Here is a 20,727-nt window from a genome sequence, read left to right as displayed (position 1 = left end):
TTTTGCCACAGAGGACTTACATCACCAGGGAAATTGTTGCTACGGACGGTGGGAACCGGAGCAGCTCAGTGGAGCTGGCCGTCACCATTACCAACGTGAAGAACCAGCCTCCACAGTGGGACAAGGACAGCTACAGCGTGGTCATAACGGAAAACACTGTCCGAGACACGGCCATAGTGGTACGTTGGGGTGGGATGTGGGGTCTGGCACATAACTGGGAACAGATGCACAAACACAAATGAAAGCAGCTTAACACACAAGAACAGTATTTGTATTATTGTGAGCTTGCACAATCATACTGACACTAACAAACATAAATAAAGCACTCATACAATACACACACACTAGTCACACTAGTAATACACACATCATTGTGAGCACTTCCAAAATACTTAACACACAACATTTTTATACGGCTCTTAAAGTTTCAACATTTTAAGCTGAGTCAGTTCCAGTCAATTCAGTGATATAGAAAATCTGATTACAATTTCAAACATTGAGAATATACATGAGGAAATATTGACAGTAACTCAGAGTGTATAAATACACAATCTTACTCTCTGTTGAAAGTGCAAACTAGAGCTGAAACAACTAATGATCACATCTATTTAGATAATCGATGAAGTGATTCTCTAGCTTTTCTATGTCTTATATGATACTGAAAGAATATGTTTGTGCTTTAGACTCTTAGTCAGACTAAACAAAGCATGAAGGGCATTTTTACTTTTCTTCTCATGGATTATAGACCAAACAGTTAATTGTTTGATTCGTTTTGAGAAAATAATTAAGAATGGTTATTTGGAACCCTAATGCAAATTGAACAAAACATTTCTATCTAACTAAATTCAACATAAAAAAACTGACTCCCACTCTCTAACCACATGCTCACCATCCATCTCTAATGTCAACATTTCCTTAGGAGAGGCACAACAGTCTATTTTGTGGAACTCTTCATCAAGTACCTGTGTGTATTTGCATGTTCACTCAGGCTCAGTAAATGGTGAACAAAAAATGTGTGGGACGGCAGCGCAGTTACAATGTTTAAGAACCACAGTTATAAGAGGCAGAAACGCTTCATTTCCACTGGTAAAGCATTATTTGTGCAGTGCAGATGTGTCCCATCTGTCACTCTTGATTATTCATAGACATTACTGTTTCATGCCACTAACACATTTTCCTAATCGACCGCATTCGCTAAGGATCTCTTGAAAACAATTAAGTCCATTAAAGTTGCTGATAAATATTTTAAACCAAAAGATAGAAATGAAAAGACAGAGGAGAGTACTTCACATGAGAATATGTGTGTGTGTGTGTGTGTGTGTGTGTGTGTGTGTTTAATTGCGGTTGTGAGAGATGCAGACAGCAGGAGAAAAATAGAGTTATAGAGTCCCTACTGAACAGTGTATTAATCTAGATGGCAGTTCAGTGTTGATTTGACTGTTGTGCAAAGATGCAATCACTCTCAGTGGGGTGTAATAGCTCCACCGTGGAAATTTGAGATTTTTTACGGCCTAAATCATCACACACAGTATTCAGGCATGTTTGCCAGCTCCACGCGCCTGCCAGGCCGTCTCATTATTGTAGGCACCGTGCTCCGAAGGTTGACTAGATACAGCTAGGTCACCCATAGGCAGGCCGCATCACGTCCAAGGTGGCATTTGTGATTTTAATTGGGGTGTATGCAGCATCAACTTGGAGTAGCCTCTCCTTAATTAGTTTAGGGAGAATGAAGAGCATAGTGGATTTCCTTTTGATCCCTCAGGATTTCAGCGGGTTGTAGTCTAGTCTAACAGTTTGAGGCTTACTGCTGCAGTATTTTACTGTTCATTATTGTGGACTAAAAGACACATTTCTTTCTGCTCGGCCACATCATATTTCACTATTTTGAATGCGTGCATCCATTGAAACTGAGCAGCAGCCGTCTTCATTTCCGTTCCAGCTCCAGAGGATCACAGCTATCATTTAGCATTTTTCCAGCTCTTGAAATAGATAATTGGACACATGCAAATTTACTGTCAAATACAAATGAGTTGTTTTTGTTTTTTGTTTTTTTTAGGATTTTGTTCAGTTGGTCACCTCAGACTTTATTCCAAAACTAAGAAAAACGTCAACTAGGTAGATGCATGTTATTGTCCATCACTGCCTTATGCAATAAAAGGTCATGTGTTAGTTTAAACACAAGACAAAGATATCATTTTTATTCTAGTTTTTGCTCCTCAGTGTAGCTGTATTCTGCACTCTTATTATACATAATGACAATAACAGGAGACTACTTTTAATGATTGAGTGAAGGTGGTGCTTTTCTACATTGACATGAAATACTGTAGACCTCTCATGAAAGTCCCACAGAGGGTATGTAGGCTAATATGAATGTGACGTTCTATTTAATTAAAAGTGCACCCGCAGTTTTAACGTCTCTCCTTCTCGGCTCCAAACAGACCATCAAAGCCACTTCCCCGCTGGGGGATCCTAGGGTAACATATAATTTGGAGGACGGCATGGTCCCGGAGACCAACATGCCGGTTCGCTTCTACCTGACCCCCAACCGAGAGGACGGCTCGGCCTCCATCCTGGTAGCAGAACCCCTGGACTACGAGACCACCAGGAACTTTATGTTGCGTGTCCGAGCCCAGAACGTTGCAGCTGTCCCATTGGCAGCCTTTACCACGGTGTACATCAACGTCACAGGTGAGTGCTCATTTTATTTTGGTTTGTTTTTACCGAGCCCCAAGTGGCCACAGTCAAAACTTCTATCTTTCTATGTTTCTTTGCGCTTATTGCAGTTTCCAAAATGTTATTTAACTTTGCATCATTGCTTGATAAGAAAGTTTATTTAATTAATAAATCTAAAGTTCAGTAAATTCTAAGATTAAGTGTACTTTCTCAAGCGAAAGACTGAGGAAACTGTTAAACAGCTTCCTCCCACAGGCTATCAGACTGCTGAACAGCAGCTCCATTTCTATCTGATCAGCTGTGGCAACAACAGAATCTTAATTTGCACACTTTTTTTTAAAATTCTGCAGGGACTTCATTTAACTTTCATATCTATTTATTTTGTGGGTCTGTTGTTTTTTTTCAACAGAATATTAAATGATGTTTCCTTACACTTTGATCCTCCAGAAAAAACAGATTTGACTTGATATTAAAGAGAATATAGTTGATTATCTCCCTTAAATGCACAGGGTGACAGGAAGAAGACAGTGTTATGGATTTAATAGTTATGCAAAGACACATGTAATGTATTCTAGGTGAACACAGGAACTGTTGATCTCACAAAAAGTTTCACAAATATGTCAATTTCCTTCCATTTTCATATAACTCCAAAACTTTTCTGCTGCCAAAAACACAACTTTAATCACAAAAAAGTAGAATAAAAAGGTTTTGTGGGCCATTGTGTAATAAAACTCACTGCAGCACACCAAACAGCATAGTGACTACTTAAGGTTACGGCAAAAGAGGACAAATTGAGTGTTGGGTGATTCATTTTTTCAATGCCTGAGCTATAAGATAATGGAAAACATAGGATGGGTTTTACTTGATTAATTTGTGAGATGGGCTTAATGGATTTTTTTTAGAACATTCACTGAAAACACTAAAAAAAGAGGAGTCATTTGTACACAGTGGAGAGCAGCATCAGGTCCCCACGCTCATTCAAAAAACTAAATGGCTGCAGAATCCATTGAAGGCCTTGCTGGGTAATACATTAGAAAAATTGCACCCCTATAACATGTTAGTGACTGATGCTGAACATTATCACCTAATTTGTTTTGATTCACAACTGTAAAAAATGTGCCTATTTTTACTCTAATCCTCAATATTCAACATGGACAGTGTCACCATATTAGTTCTTTCTAAACTGTTCATACAGCTCCGCAATCACTCCAAAACTGAGCCACACACACACACACACACGCACACACACACACACACACACACACACAGAGAATGATGATTAAAGAGCATTTGGGGAAGAGCAGCAGGGTCGGTGATGTGGTACTGCTCTCTAAGTCTAGTTGCGCTCCAATTTTCCATCCGAGTCATTTAATGCTTGGATTCCAAAGCTACACCGATTCAAATTATTTGCAGAGAGCTCGCCAGCTGTTGTGAGCGTGATGAGGCCAAGAGTGCAGCGTATATCCTCAACCCCACTGCCCCACTCCCACTGCCCCACTCCCCCTGCAACACTTCCCCTGCAACCACATTTTACCCCAGATCCTCTAATCTTCATTATCTCTCATCTTTGGCTAAGAATATCAGTTTTTCATAACTTCACTAGGTTTTTCTGAATATGATTATTTGACTCCTGTGTCGCTCTGTTGCAGTTAATGCTCAAACCTTGGTAGCTTAGGTCTCCATCATCATTGCTTCATATGGTGGTATTTGCTAGCCCCTGACCTTGCCCCTCAAAATAACTCTGCCTTCCCCACATGCCCCACACTTGCTTGCATTTAATCCCTTTGCAAGGTCCACGGACACACACACACACACACACACTCATACGCACACACTCTCACATACTCCATTCCATCAAATTGGTCTTAATCCAGTGAGAAATAATTAATTCACACAGACCCTCTCTCCTCTCTTGCCTCTCCGTTCCTCTCCTAACTTCCTCTTCTCCTCTTTTTTTTTCTTCTGCCCATCCCTCCTCCTCCGCCTTATCTATCTTAATAAGAAAGCTCTTTGACTCCTCCAGAGGCAGGGAGGCTGAGGGAGGGAGGTAGGTCTGTAATGGATTTAAAGCCCCATTTTTAATTCATAGATTAAGACATTTGCCTAGAAGAAAAGGGAAGGAAAAATGGCACATGGAAAAACATTAGATTTAATGTGTTGCTCTATTCAAGTAATTTCTGTAATGCATTTGGCCTTATATGAACTTTCTCAGACTCGTGCTATTCAGGCAAACTTTAAAGTTCACGTCGAGTCTGGTTCTTCGTGTTCCCTCCTTTAGCTCTTTTGAAGCATTTAAATCTCTCTCTTCTCTCCTGTTGTTATGGCTCAGTGTATCACACATAAGAAAAGGTCCGTGTTGTTTCTATTATCAATTGGACTAATTCATGATTTTCCCCTTATCTTAACACAAACAGGTGTTGGAAAAGAAATAACAAGTCAGTAGTCAAAGCTGTAGTTAATGTGTTAAGTAACACATATAAAACAGGCAAGAGGGTTGTTGGTAGTCACAGACCAGTTGTAGCTGATGGTGTTAACACACAATCTTTACTTATATAGCGCCAGATCACAACAAAGTTATCTCAAGGCACTTCTTACATAGAACAGGTCTAGACCGTATTCTTAAATTTAGTGTAAAGAGACCCAACATTCCCACACAAACAAGCACTTGGCGACAGCTGGGAGGAAAAACTCTTGAAGCTGTTCTGGCAGCTCAATACTTTACTCAGAAACATGCTGTTGTCTTTTTGGACTTGATATTTATTGTCTTTGTTTTATTACATATACCCACAACCTACACATTTAGTTTGTTTCTCAGAAAAGAATCTATTGATTAAAAAAAATAAAATGCTGTCGGCATATAGTTAACTTTGACACTAAAAGTGTGCATTGCTTATGGCTCTTCACACAGAGTTTAGTTTCAGAAAATCTTTTTATGCATTTTACACATAAAAATTGCAATTTAGAAAAAGGCATAATGAAAAAACAAACCATTAAAAACTTAGAAAACGCAGTTATAAAATATCAAATTAGCATTTATTTATTTATTGCCTCAGCTGACTTAATACCATTAAAACAAATGAAGGAACACATTTCCCCTTCAGTCAGCATATCTGGAGCAGTGTGAGTTGCAGAACGTGGGGTTAAAACATCAGACATTTACAGAAGAGTGAAACCATGAAGCGCTTTAAATGTAATTAAAAAGATCATACATTGAATTGTGATAAATTGAATTCTGAATTTCAATGAAAGCCAGAGTAGCATAGCAAGGACCATAGAGATATAATCTATGTGTTAAGTGTCTCTCAGAAACCTCATGCTCATGTATTCTGGTTCAGATGTTGACATGCTCTCAGAGAATCATTTAGATATGCTAATAAAGAGGTGAAACAATCTAAGGGGGGAGGAGATAAAGTCAATTTACCCAATTTAATTTCTAGACAGCCTTAAACTAAATTTAGCAATATTCCTTAGTTGCAGAAAGCAGGAAATAGTCAGGGCGAGACCAGAGACTCATTAACAGTGATGAGACGACTGGAGGCAATAATTCCTAAAACCTCCTTTTTTAAAGTCTTTTGAGCAGCAGAACATTTAGATTAGATGAGGACAGATGGATGTGTCAAGTAATTAATTTAAAGTAGGGTAAACTTATTTGGCTGAATTGATCAGGGGTACGTGGACAGATAAACAAGGATAGCAGGCTGAATAAAAGCCTTAGATTACATAGTCATTTAGGTACACGTGACTTTTAAAGCATTAGAAGTATTAGGACTGGTTATAAAAAGATGTTCTGAATTATGCTTTTTAGCAGCAACAAGATCGAAAAATGATGGGTCTCTTTTAATGGACTGATTTTTTTATAATTGAGGCTCCTTTATGTAGAAAAAAATGAACCTGTCTTCCAGATGTGACTTTGCCCATATTCACTCTGGTCTCCTCTACTGTCTTTTTAAATAGTGGATTTTGTTCCAGTGATCTAAAGTATTAGTTCTGAAGGACGCCAAGACCATCTCCCATATGTATGCGTGAAAAAAAACAGTGATTGAACTGAAGCAGTAGCTCTAATATGGTAGAAATGTGCAGTGTATCAGAGAGGAAATGCATATCCTTTGAGTTTCCAAGGTTGTACCGAAGGATTCTGAAGTCATTTTTGGGACTTTCGAGCGAGCTTGATGCCTTTAGATACAATATGAGCCACAGTCACTGTGATCATTCTGTGCTACACTCCACTACATTTATTTGACAGCTTTAGTTACTTTATAGATGAAGATTTAACCCAATGGATAATATTACAAGCTTTTGAAATACAACACATTGTTAAAGATGAACCCAGTGGTTTACCAACCTTCCAAAAAGCTGTGTGCTGTTGGGCTCACATTTCAGATGTCTATGAGTTGTTAACAGCTCCACCAAAACTCTAAACTTCAATAAATGTTCAAATGATCCAATATTTCAGTAACAATCAAAGATTAGAGAAAAGGCCTAGGTTGGGAACCACTGATCTAAACTAGCTAACTGTATATAAAGTAGTTGAAACTAGCTCTGCCTCCAGCAGCTACAACAGTAACATGCTGTTCTAACACTGATCCTTCACTATTAATAATATAATTATGTCATATCTAATAATTTAACAGTCAGAGGGACCAAAACCAATACTTTAACTACATTTCACTGCATAGACTTCATTACTACTTTATTAATACTTTAATTTTGTACTACTTTTACTTAAATAGGGTTTTTCATGCAGGACTTTTACTTCACTTAAGATCTGGATACTTCTTCAAACACTGACAGTAGACATACAAGGCTTTTGTCTTCTCATCAAGAACACATTATATAAAATGAAAGTTACTACTCAGCATATTACTTCAAAAAGAAGTCACACCTAAACTTTTTTAATTGATTGTTGTACTACCAGCGAAGACTCCATAATAAGCAGGTACATAGAATGGCCAGATGGATGTTATCACCCAGTGCTTCGGGCAGTTTGTGCGTAGCCAAGAGCCCATCAATCATCTATGACGTTTCTATCAAATCCACCAGATATACTATGCTAAAAGAATGCTTTAGTGTAACACTCTGTCTTCCTGTCCTTTGCCTTCTCCAGATGTAAATGACAACGTCCCATTTTTCACTTCCTCCATCTACGAGGCCTCGGTCACTGAGGGGGCAGAGTCAGGAGCTTTGGTTTTCCAGGTTTCAGCCAATGATCTTGACTTGGGCCTCAATGGCAAGGTGAAAACAGACTTACACACGTACACACTATCTATCATTTGCTTTCTCTGTCTGTTTTTCAAGATCCAAAATGTGTTTTTCTTTGCTGACTAATTAGAAGTCATTAAGTGAATATTAGTATCTGACCCTCGTCATAATTGCGTCTGGTCCCACCACTCACTCTCCCCTAGATCTTATACTCACTCCTGGAGGATCGCAGTGGGGACCACCAGTATTTTCGCATTGACCCAGAGTTGGGATTCATCTACACACAGACTGTGTTTGACCGGGAGACCAAAAGCTCATACCTGTTGGAGGTTCAGTCTGTGGATGGCTGGGAGTCAGCACGACCTGGCAAACATGGACAGCCAAACTCTGGTAAGTAAGCTTAGTATTACAGAGACTAGTTTGCAACTGAAGGCATGGTTAAGATTTGATTGCAGTGGTTTGTCCAGCCATTGTTACTTCTAGTACCCGAGAACAGCAATTATAGAAACTGTCATGAACTACAGTAGTTCCATTGAATAACTACTCACTGTGTCTCTGATAGAGAATAGCAACAATACAGACGAGTTGAACTGCATGAACATTTGACATTTCAGTTGCCCTAACACACATTTTCCCTTTATTCTATTAGTGGCATTATCTTAAAAAAGATGAATCACCTCTGTAGTCTACAGATGTATGCTGACAATATGTGATATTCTGTTCCCATCCAAAATGACAGGCATTGATCTGCAGCTATAAAAGGCCCCACACTTCTGGGAAGGCTATCTACATGATGTTTGATCCTATTTGCAGAGATTTGCTCCCACTCACCCACATGAGCATAAGTGATGTTGGGCACTGATATTACGCAATAAGGCCTGACTCACAGTTGGTGTAAAAGGTCATCCCATAGGTGTTTGAATGGGGTTTTGGGTGCAGGCCAGCCAAGTACAATCATACCACACAGGGAAAACCATTTCATTGTCATGTTGTCAAGATTAATTAATTGGAAGTAAGCCATGAAAAACAACCACAGACTGTTATTTCTCCTCCACCAAACTTTACAGTTGGAATTATGCATTCAGACAGGTAGCATTCTCCTGGAATTCACCAAACCCAGATTCATCCATCAGGCTGCCACATAGTGAAGCATGATTCATCACTCCAGAATACCACAGTGGCACGCTTCACACGTCTCCAGTTGAGGTTGGGCTTTGCCTTCCACTCCTCTTCCACCCTTGTCATGAAGCTCCCAAAGAAAAATTCTTTTGCTCACTTTGCTCGCCTGAGGGAGCGTGCTGAGAATTTTGTTGACCGCCACACCGACACTCACTCAGCTCTTTAATGCATATTCTACTGTAAAAGCAATTCATTTCAAATAAGAGTTAATTATATTGGTTATTCAATCATAAGCATCCATGTAAAACATGCTAACAGATTGATGTACTTGCAGAAATAATTATGATTCTGTAGATATTACAGTTGTAATTTAGTTTACATAATAACGTAGTTGCTGTTGTACTGACTGAAAAGGAGGACGGGCACAATGTAGGAGAGAGCTTTCGACAGCTGCTCTGTAGCGGCTCCAAATCTGCATCGAAGGCAGCAATAATCTCTTTTTTCCTCTTTCTGTCTCTTTCCACACATCTGCTCATCTCTCTCTGTTGAAGGACCACAGGCCATCTTTCTGTTTCACTCTCTCTCTCTCTTTCTCTCTCTCTCTCTCTCTCTCTCTATCTCTCTCTCTGTCTCTCTCGCCCTCTCCTCCTACTCCTCCTCCTCCTCCTCCGTCTCTCCATTTCTCTCATTTACTGCCAGATGAAATGCATACATGCTCTGACGGTAGAATAGAGTGAGGCTGAGAAATGAACAGATGTTGAGACAGATGGGTGGATGGAGAGAGGTGTTGAAGAAACACTAAGACAGACCAGGATATATGTTTAATAAATGTGCTTATAAATTATTAAGTCTCTCTCTCTCAAGGTTTGGCTCACTATGACATTTGTGGCAACGTAAACAGAAGTCAAATATTAAGTAGAGCTGAGACTGCAGTGAAGCTGTGGGAGTTATTTAAATTTTTTTTTTCCTCCTCTGTTATGAATTTTGAATGAGGTGGCATGAAGAAGGATTGGTGACAGGCAAATGAACAGATTCTCAGCACAAAATGCGTCCATTGAAACACACACACACACACACACACACATTCATACACTCAAGAGGGTATGTACTGTAATTGTAATTGTTGTCAGTCTCTAAAATATAACAATTTCCATATTTGAATCCTTTTCCTTTCTGTAATGAAACATATCTGACTGGAGCTGCTCACTTTTAAAAGCTTAGGGGCTGAAGAATATGGCTGCTCTCTGCTTCAAAAACTTTTTTTTTTTCATTTTCTCATTGAAAATATGACAGATTCTTAAAGTACCCCATCAATCACTGATGACATCAACCCAAAGGTTATTATTGATCGATTTTAAAATGTATGATACAGTACATACAGTATAAATCTGATAGTTCTACAGATGATCACAGTGTGTGCTTTCACCTAGTCAACAGTTGGATAAAGAACCTTGCAACTGTCCCTTCTTGTATTGGTGTATTGAAAGCCGATGGCACTCCATCATGCTGGCCTGATAGTCCCTTCCAGTGTACTTACAACCATTCTTTGAACTGAATGTATACTCTCCTGTATTGGAATGCTCTTTCACTGTTGGAAACAAGTCATCATGACACAAACATAATGACCTTACTTCAAGTGGCAGTTTTTCTCTACTATTTTTTTTCAGTTGGTTTTAAGCCTACCCACATATATATACATATATATATATATATATATATATATATATATATATATATATATATATATATATACAGTCAAGCCCGAAATTATTCATACCCCTGGCAAATTTTGACTTAAAGCTACTTTAAGTCAAAATTTAACTTTAAGTTGTTTTTTTGACCGGAAATGACACAGGCGTCTCCCAGAAGACAATAAGACAATGTACAAGCATTGTGGAAAAAAAATATTTGTCAGTCGTGTTTGACATTTGAACAAAAAGTGGCATGTCAAAAAAAGTCAAAAATTTGCCAGGGGTATGAATAATTTCGGGCTTGACTGTATATTATATTTGTGTAGACTAGACAATCATATAAAAGCTCTCCTTTAACAAATGAAATTCACTGTATTTCATTATTTCAAAATGAATTGCTTTTAACAGTATGTTCGAATGAATTCATGCGTATTTTCACACTGAAATAAACTTCATATTTGGTGTTCAATAGCAATACCAGGGCAAGTGTCAAAGATAAAAGCCCCATGCCACATAGATGGTAGTTTCAAGCATCTTTTTTTTATTCCATTTCAAACACCGCCTGCAAAATCCAACACACTCTTCATCACTGGCACTGACTATTGTGCACTGGCTGATTTTATTTGATGAAGGTTCTGAGGACCAAAACATGGAAAATAGTGAGAGTCAGTGATGGACAGATCTTTTGTTTTATTTCACAACAATTTTTTGATCCGATTCTCCTGCGTACTTTCTGGTTCGCAGAAATGATGGTTTCATTATTATCTCTAATATCAAAATATGTAGGCGCCTATAAAAATAATTGAGACAATAGGTTGATGGACTCATGGTTTAACTCCTTGCAGAAAAAGCATTTGCCTGTAAGAGTTGGAGTAATTGAACCCTTCGCTCTGCTTTTCATCAGCAGATGTTCAGATCTTTTTAGCACCCACAGGCGTATAAGGCAGGGCTGCCCACTCTCACCACTGTTATTATTATGAGTAAGTATTGATTGAAGGCTTTGATATCTCTTTAAATATGTGATGATACTGTGATAGTGCACGGCTTGATACAGAAGCTCCTTACAATATATTTTCAAAAACTTTCTTAATGAAACATGGAAAGCAATGAAACGTCTTCAGGGCAAAATCTGAGGTGAATCCCATCCACCAGCTTTTTCACAACCTTATCATGAGCTCTAGGACTGTAATGGGCTATCTTGTTTGAAATATTCACTTGAAGTAGACTTTATTGGTCTTTGGTGACTCTCTGCATCTCATTTTATTGTGTTTTGTTTCGTTCTCAATGTTTCCCATTGCTTCTTCATTATCATGTACTTTGACAGCTGAAAGTCTTCCTGTATTTTCCTTCTAAAAAAGCTTATTACTTGAATGACTGTACCATTGACTATGACAGTTTATCTATATATAACATCACTGGTGTTATATGTTTTTTAATGCACCCAACAATGTGTATAATACGATTGCTGCCCTTCAGAGATCACATAATGCAAATCCACACGTTAACTGAAAAAAGTGAAATGATAAACTAACCTAGCATATCTGCACATACAAACAGCTGCCAAGCACCAAGAGTTGCCAACTAGAGACAGCTGACTGTTGTCAAGTGGTCACAAAAATAACCTTGATAATTACTGTTTTCAGAGGCAGAAAACAAGCTACTTACAAGCTAGTGTGCAGGGTGGCGTTGGACGTGTGATTTTTTACACATACATTTCTCCAGAAGTGTGAAAACAGATGAGCGGAAGGATGAGAGGATGGAGTCTACATCTGCTTATCCACTTTCTATGTTCTTCCTCCATCCCCTCCTTCCATTTTTGGCTCCCTCCCTTGCCGTCTGACAGATTCTGAACATGTGCAAAGCCCTGGCATCTGCATCTTGTTTTGTTATAGCTCTAAGCGCTGCGTTAGTTTGCTATCTGTGCCACGAACTGTGTACCATCTCTTCTACCCTGGTTTAAATAATTTAGCCCATCTTAGAGTGTGTATTGCAAATTATGCTCGTGCTCATACCGATATCAAAGCAGGCATAGCATGTTGGGTTGCTCAACTATGGAGCCATACGCTACACCCCAGGGTGCTGTGCGCTCCGCTTCAGCCCGCAGTTGGATGCCGAAGGGGAAAAAAAGAAACAGCTGTATTTAATGGTAAAATGGGCACAGATAGTAGAGACAGATGACAGATGTAATGGAGAAGTGGTAAACAACTGTGGAGGGCAGGGGGAAAAAATTGGGATCTATTTTTGTTTCTGTCGTATACAGTTTGTGTACGGGTGTGTATGCATGCGCACGGGTGAAAAGTGACTAAACTGTTGCGATGCAAAGAGAGATAGACAGATGTTCATGTTCATGTTGACAGAATAAGAACAACCTCATGTTTATAATCGCCTCTCTCTGTCTCCCTCTCTTTCTCTTTCTCACTCTCATAATTTTTGGATTTTCAGACACGGCATATGTTCGTGTTTTTATCAGTGACGTGAACGATAACAAGCCAGCATTTGCACAAGCTTCCTATGAAGTGGATGTGGATGAAGATGCTGATGTAGGCTTCGCCATCGTCACTGTCAGTGCCAATGATGGGGATGAAGGTGGGTGGCATGGATAAAGAAATATGTTCATGTGCGTGTGCCTATTTGTTTGTGTTTCTTGGAATGTGGCAACTGAAAGTGCTCTATGGAAAGTGTAGGAGTGATGTGAAGCTGGTAAGCTAAAGTGCTTCTCATTTCCCTCACTCAAGAAATATGTTCATTTTTGCTGCTTTTGTCTGACTCCCTTTTACTTGTAGGAAAAAGAAAATGTTTGCACTTCCAAACAAATCATGAATCCATGAAAACACAGAAATATGTGAGTTTGAAACAGGCACACTAGAAGGTTTTATTATAACCTTTCGATACAAGGCAAAGGAAGATGCTCTCAAGCATTTAAATGTGTAATTTTATCAGTTTGGGCTTCATAACTTCATACATCAAACATTTCTAACTGTTAAAATGTTGCACCCACTTGAATATTGAAGTGAAGCTGACTGCACCAGGTAGATGTCCTTTGAATCTTTCGACATGACTTTCACGGTATTTTTCCAACTTAATGTCAATAGCAAACCACCAACATTTAATTCTTTGCCAACATTTTGTCAATGTCATCTAATTTGATGAACAACAGTTTGTTTACCATGCTTACCATCTTAATTTGGCATGTTTGCATCTTAATATTTGCTAATTAGTACTTTTAGCAGTATTGGACCAGAAAATGTTGACCTGCTGGTGGCACTACATGAAAAGTCAGGGATCACCTAAGTCATTAGGTGCATTGTCGGGGCATCATGGATATCTGCACTAAATTTCATGGCAATCCATCGAGTGGTTCTCAAGACATTTTAAGAAAAAAACAATAATGCAACAGACAAGTTCAGTCAGCTTTATCCATGAATGTCTACACAAAATGCCAGAGTGATCTATCCAGTAGTTCAAATGTCCATCTGACATCTTTCCTAGAGCCATGCTACAGCCGTGGCTAAAAATAGATTTCCATTCACTCAGAGTTCATTGTATGACATACCTTTCCACAAGGCTGCAGTTATAGAGAACTCAAGGTGAGTGAGCCATAATGTCAGGGGAAAACCTCTGAATGCATGAGGTCTAGGAGAGGCCAGTCAGTTTTTCAAATTAGAGGCAAAAAGCACACAATTAGGATTAGGTAGGATTTAATAGTTATACTATATAGTTATTTAAAATTGTATAATGCCCTCGATCATTGTCATAAGCCCAACTGGTTGACCTTTCCAATGCACCTGCCTTTAATAAGGTTCTAATTAGAAGGCCTTGTTAGGATCTGAGAGCTTGCCTTGATCCTTAAATACAAAGATTCAGGTCTGTGGTGGAATATGCCAACACACTCAGCTGTCATGGCCAGAGGCAAATGTCAACTCATGACATAAAAGACAAGACCATTATTACTTTGAGGAATGAAGCCTCTCACAGAGTATCTATGAGAAGTCAAAAGGCATCTAAACTGGAGAGGACTCTGATCGAAAAAGGTCCAGTAGTCAGAGATCAACAACAAAATCAATATGAACTTCCCATTGAAGTGACAGTGGTGTGTTCAGTAAGAAGTGGGCTATTGCAAAATGGGAAACGGTAGTGAAGTTAGAAAATCCTACAAATCTATCTTCTTAGACTGTTAAGTGTATTGAAATCTAGGGGACAGAAAACTACCAAAATAAAGCCACCACATTGGTGGAGTATGCAGTTGTTGTGGCTAATGTGACAGTTGTCTACTTACACATGGATACAAATCAGCATTTATCTATGGTTTAGTAGTATGTCACCTAGTCAAGGTAGCGTCAGAGCATTTAGTTTGCTGGTCTGGTTTTGGGATTGATGTTTGGAAATCCCATCATCTGTCACAGAACATGGGAAGAACAAATTGAAGAATAACTACTATTCCTATTTAAAAAAACATTTTTTCAAACTTGAGCTTGCTGTATTTCATATGGTTACCATATGATGATAGTCTCTTTTGTTGTTGCACATTTGAAATGGTATGACTTTGCTGTCACGGCTTACAAACAGGAAGCGTAAAGGGCATAAATGATCACAAGCAACAGCCAAGGTTTCAGACTATCTAGTTGCTTTTTGTGGCTATTTTTAGAGATGATGCAACTAAAATTGGACTTGCAAATATGCATCCATTTATTTTATATATAAATATTTCAATATAAAATATTGAATAATTTCAGTAAATAGGCTGGCTTAGTTGTCTCCATAGATCGTCATACATATCTAGGAATATGGTATATTGCTACTTAGGATAGAGCTTTAAAGGAATACTCAATTGAAATCTATCTTTTATGTTGCAAATCCTCACCCCTTTTAGGCTTCAAAGGTGGTTAAGACCAGTTTGTTGCTTGCATCTTTATATAGGACAGATGTAGTCAACTTGGATTCATACAAATTCAAGTGGAGTCAAATGTTGACCCAGAATTCTGTTGATCTTTTTCTTCAGTATGTTCCAATTCAGTTGTCACTTTGCCAATAAACTGCTGAAACGCTACTTCTGCTTAAATATAGGAGCTACGAGGAGGTGTGATACAGTGTGTTATCTAGAATGTTTCAGTGCAGCCTGTTGGAGAAGAGTATTTTACACCCAAAAGTCTGTTTATTCTTGTAGTTGTCCAGTATGAGTTTATAAATGACTCAAAGTAAGCATCATTTATTTGTGTTGGTTGTCGGAAAGCCAAAACCACTGAACAAAACATTCAACCAATGTCAGCTTCATATTAGGAGTCATTTCTCCTCTCAGACAGCTGGATATTGGTGCTTATCTGCATGTGAATAAATACAATTGTGACACATAATCCTCAAAAGGAAAGGAAAGGGACAAACAGTGCAGGCAATAGTGATACAATTTTTGACCAAATACAGAGCTCTCTCCAAACTCCATTTAAAAAAGTGCATGGAATGTTTGCTTTTAGTGGCATCTGTCAGCCCTCTGTGTGTGTTTGTGTGTGTGTATCTGTAGGTGTGGATATGTCAGGCGCACAAACCAGACTTAGGATCTGTTTGGGGACAAAAGTCATGTCCTCACATGGTAAAGTGCTGATTTTTAGGTTAGTCAAATAGTGATTATGGTTAGGGTTAGGTTTAGTCTCCAGGAAATGAATGTGAGTCATGTGTGTCTTCATGTGCCTTTCTTTTCCCCCCTTTGCTATTGTGTCTGCATATTCCAGTTTCAGTTAAATACAGTAACTTGGGAGATGAAAAGAGTTTTTAAATTAGTACAACTGGGAATAAACATTCATTTTCCCTCCATTTGTTTGTTTGTTTTAACCGCTGTATTACTCCTTTCTCAGTTTTTTCTTCTGTCCTTTGGGTCTCAGCAGTTTTCTAAATACTTAAGAGATTGAGACAACTGAAAGAAAGAGAATGATAGCGAGAGGAAAGAAGGGATGCAATTGCATAAATCCCCTAATGTCTCATTTAAAATGCCAACAAACAGACGGTACAAAACGATCTGGATTAGAGCATTCTCCTCTCTCCTTCCTTGACTTTCATCTCGCTAATAAGCTGTGAATCTCCTCTCGTCTTCAGAGGTTTCTCCTATCCCTTTCATATTAACACGAAGGGTGGTGGAAGCTACAGTGATTGAGATGCAGACCCTAGCTTTACCAGTAATTGCATTGAGGGGGAACATTTTGTTGATCAGCATCTAATAGGCTTTATTAAAAATGCTTTGCAGAGCGAAAAAAAAGAGAAGATTATTAAGTAGGGGAGAATTTTGGAGACGATTTGGGGGCGGGGGGGGGGGGGGGGGGGGCTTCACAACAGTATGATTTGAAATCACTTGTAACAATAAAGTACCAATTATTCAATGATAAATTAACTGCATTTATGATCCATTCAGGTCATTTTTACTGACTATTAGGAGACAGGGTAAAGCACTTAACTGTGTTTGGTTCTTAAAGCCTCACATTTGAGAGTACTTGCATAAATTTCTGCCTACCTCTTTGTCAATATAAACATAACTGAATTTAATTGTGTGTGCATTCCTCTCCAAATAAGCAAGTTTACCCTGGCTGTGGCACATGTACATGCAATAAACTGATATAATCACTAGTACAGGTTTTATTCTTGGCTACATAACAGGACCTTTAAATACCACCTGTCAATGTTTTTCTTAGGTTTGTTTTTTTCTTTTTGGTCTGAAGTGAGTGGAGTGTTGTTTAGGTGAGTAAAACAAATGGAAATGTAGGGGCTTTAAAGGAATACTACTCCATTTTGTAGCAAATGTTCACCCCTTTTAAGACTTGAAAGGTGGTTAAGACACGTTTGTAGCTTCAGCTTCATAGAGTAGGACAGCTGTAGTCAACTTGGATTCGCATAAGTTCCAGTCGAGTCAATGGTGACCCAGAATTTTGTTGATCTTGTCACGCTGAGCTGCAAACAACAGTCGTGAGTTGATGTGATGTTTACATGCAACACTACACAGAAACTTACACAGGAACTCACTGTGAATACGTATGGTGGTGTAGTATGGACACCAGTGATACCATCTATAGGTGTTTGCTGTTAAGTCCCATCCACAATTTATAGAACTGCACTGGGATGTTAGCTGTGCTATTGATCTCTCATGTTGCTTCAGACGTAGGAAGTTAATACATAACATAATTACATAGGTGCCCAGTCCAGTGTCAGAGAGGATAAGTTCCATTGAAACTGCTCTGTATATTCATTTGTAGTAGAGGGAGCACAATTTTGTTTTTTCGTTCTTTTTTTTTTTTTTCTTGGCCTTGAATAGATGGGAAACCTCCATTCAGTACTGCACTCAGGTTTCTGGCTTTGCATCAGTCTAGCACACCAGGATTCCATTTAAATATCATTATTGTCAGCTTTTGTTACAAAAAATACAGAATTGCTACAATTTTGACTGGTGATTGTTGTTCAAAACATGCACACATAGCCTTCGAAGCAGAATATATGACATTTGGTTTAATATTTTAGTATTTCCAGGCACATTTAAGCCCACATTAGTTAAGAGGTGTACATGCATTTATGCAGACCATTCTTTTCCATTTAATACTTGTACTTTGAAAGATAGAAAAAGATGGTCTTTGATTTTTTTTTAAATGCTGATGGATATTCATATGAAATTGAAGTAAAAAATATCCGATTGTTGGGTATTCCTGTTATCTGAGTACCAGTAGAACAGGGAGGACAATCCTTACTGCAGTAAACAAAAGTGCATACCTTTTATTTTTCGTTTAATTAAAGTTTGATTAATGCACCAGCTCTTAAAGTCATGTTTGTGTCTGGTCTTTAACCACTTCATAGAGGAAATGAAAATAAATTGTTGACGTGCTTTCCGAGCTTGAATGCTAATTAGTCAACTCACGACTGACTGTTATTTGCAGTTCAGCGTGACATTTAGTCCTTTCTATTCATGTAACATTACCAGAGATTAATGTTTCTTCAAAACCCAATAGACATCCATTGACATACAAGTTGTTCGACAGGCCTGTCTGCAATTAGCACTTGTGCGTGGCTTTAAAGCATCTGACTTTTAGGTTCTCATAGATTTCTTGTTATGACGATGCTATTCTCATTCAGCGGTCATAGAACTGTAATTGCCTTTGTTAGGGCAGAGGCCGCCTATTATCTAAAGACTCATAACAATTAGACCATTCCAAAGACTTGCTATCTAATTCAACTACAGCAGTTAAAGGAGAGCGATGCTATCTGTCTCAGTTAAGGGTGACAGGTTGGTTGATTGACAGAAAAAGACAGCCTTGGATTAGGTTGAGACTTCAAATCCATAGGGGATCGTGCTGTCACCAAAGCTCTTTTATGGTACAAATACAAGAGAATCTATGTTTTCACCACAGACTTTCTCAATATACTCAGCTTTGTCAGTAACAGAGGTTCATTTATATTAAACTGTCATTCTTCATTCAACCTCCATCTTCTCCTGGTCTGCAGGTGGGAACGCTAAGCTGCGCTACCAGATCACATCAGGGAACACGGGAGGGGTGTTTGATGTGGAACCGGAGGTGGGCACTATCTTTATCGCCCAGCCTCTGGACTATGAGCAGAACAAAAGGTAGGAACACACTCCAGGGAAGAATCCTTTGAACCACAAAAAATGTCTTTTTCACACTTTTTTGACTCATGTAAATGCTTGTCAAATATATTTACCTGAAATATATGGTACTATTTCCCTGATCTTTTTCCTTATTTACTGGCACTGTTTTACAGCTGTAAAGTCCAGTTCTCATACTTTAATCAACTATATCTCCATAGATTCAGTGTTTCTGTAACTAGCGTACCAAAGTATTATGCTAGCGTTTGAATCTCTTTTGCTTTTTTGTTCAGAAGTCCTTGATGAAACTAACTCTTTTCCCCAGGTACAAGCTTCACGTTCTTGCTTCAGATGGGAAGTGGGAGGATTACTCAACAGTGACGGTAAACGTGGTCAACAAGAATGACGAGGCTCCGGTGTTTACCGTCAACGAGTACTATGGAAGTGTCACAGAGGAGCTCGATGGCTCGCCTGTCTTTGTGTTACAGGTACAACCTAGTGACTATTCAGCTGTGTGATGCAGCTTGGGAATCATATGTATACTTACCATGTGTGTGTAATCGCATGCAAATGACGCTTCTCTAAACCTCTTCAGAGAACAACGATGGTCCAAACAAAACTTAACTAATGTAACTACACACAAGTGCCCGTCAAGTTTTGGATTCCTCCACATGCCTAAAACTTAGGCATTTCCTTTCCAAAAACCAAAAACATGAGCAAAAGTGTCAAGAATGGTTACTGTTTGTCTTTTCATACAGTACTATACTATTTTTATGGGGGGGTTATGCTAAAAAATACCTTTATGATGGTACATCCACTATAAAGTATTTGCCCACTGTGTGGAAGCTGTCTTGGATACTACTACAACAGTGTTTAGGCTAAAGTTAGCATCTCTGTCCTTTGGGGATTTGGGAAAGTTTACACTCTAGCAACCCTGTCCAATCTTGTTAGCCAAGGTATCATTACCTTCACTAAACACACTGCTTAGTCCACACCCTGAAAGCTGTTTCTATTGTAATGGTAAAGGTGAAGTATACTACTTAAAATATATATATATATATAAAATAATAATAAAGCATATATCTAACTCTGTCTAGCTTGTCCAAGTACATTTATCCTTAAACTTGTAAAACTAGGGCTAAGCAGCTACACACTACAATACAAGAACAATAGTTTTTCTTCTGTGTCTTCTATATGGATTAAGAGCTCTTGCCTGGGATACACGGTTAAAGCCTCAGTCATTTAGCATGTATCACGTATATAGCCATCATTAACATATATGAAAATGAGTCATCTTGAAATATTTAAAATGAAAACTATGGTGTTTTTAATTAGCTAGATAACCACCTGCTGCCATCTGCTACACCTACTAAGAGTTCCAATGGCAAATCTGCCAATGTTAACATCCTAAGCTGCATATGTGCTGTGCGAGAGCAAAATGCTTGACAGGTGTAGCACCAGCAACTGACGGGGGTG

General features: G+C 38.6%; 1 protein-coding gene across 1 annotated transcript in view; it reads left to right on the top strand.

Annotated features, from left to right (window-relative positions):
- Window positions 1-20,727, top strand: part of si:ch211-186j3.6 (neural-cadherin) — a 334,099-nt gene that overhangs the window by 173,038 nt on the left and 140,334 nt on the right. Inside the window, exons 12-18 of the mRNA XM_053316841.1 lie at window positions 12-179; window positions 2,439-2,688; window positions 7,778-7,905; window positions 8,076-8,262; window positions 13,125-13,268; window positions 19,152-19,272; window positions 19,577-19,739. Coding sequence (XP_053172816.1) covers window positions 12-179; window positions 2,439-2,688; window positions 7,778-7,905; window positions 8,076-8,262; window positions 13,125-13,268; window positions 19,152-19,272; window positions 19,577-19,739 — 1,161 coding nt within the window. The remainder of the gene's footprint in view (window positions 1-11; window positions 180-2,438; window positions 2,689-7,777; window positions 7,906-8,075; window positions 8,263-13,124; window positions 13,269-19,151; window positions 19,273-19,576; window positions 19,740-20,727) is intronic.

This window comes from Scomber japonicus, chromosome 1, assembly GCF_027409825.1.
Source record: "Scomber japonicus isolate fScoJap1 chromosome 1, fScoJap1.pri, whole genome shotgun sequence".
In the NCBI taxonomy this organism is placed as follows: Eukaryota; Metazoa; Chordata; class Actinopteri; order Scombriformes; family Scombridae; genus Scomber; species Scomber japonicus.
This window is presented reverse-complemented; position numbering and strand designations above follow the sequence as displayed.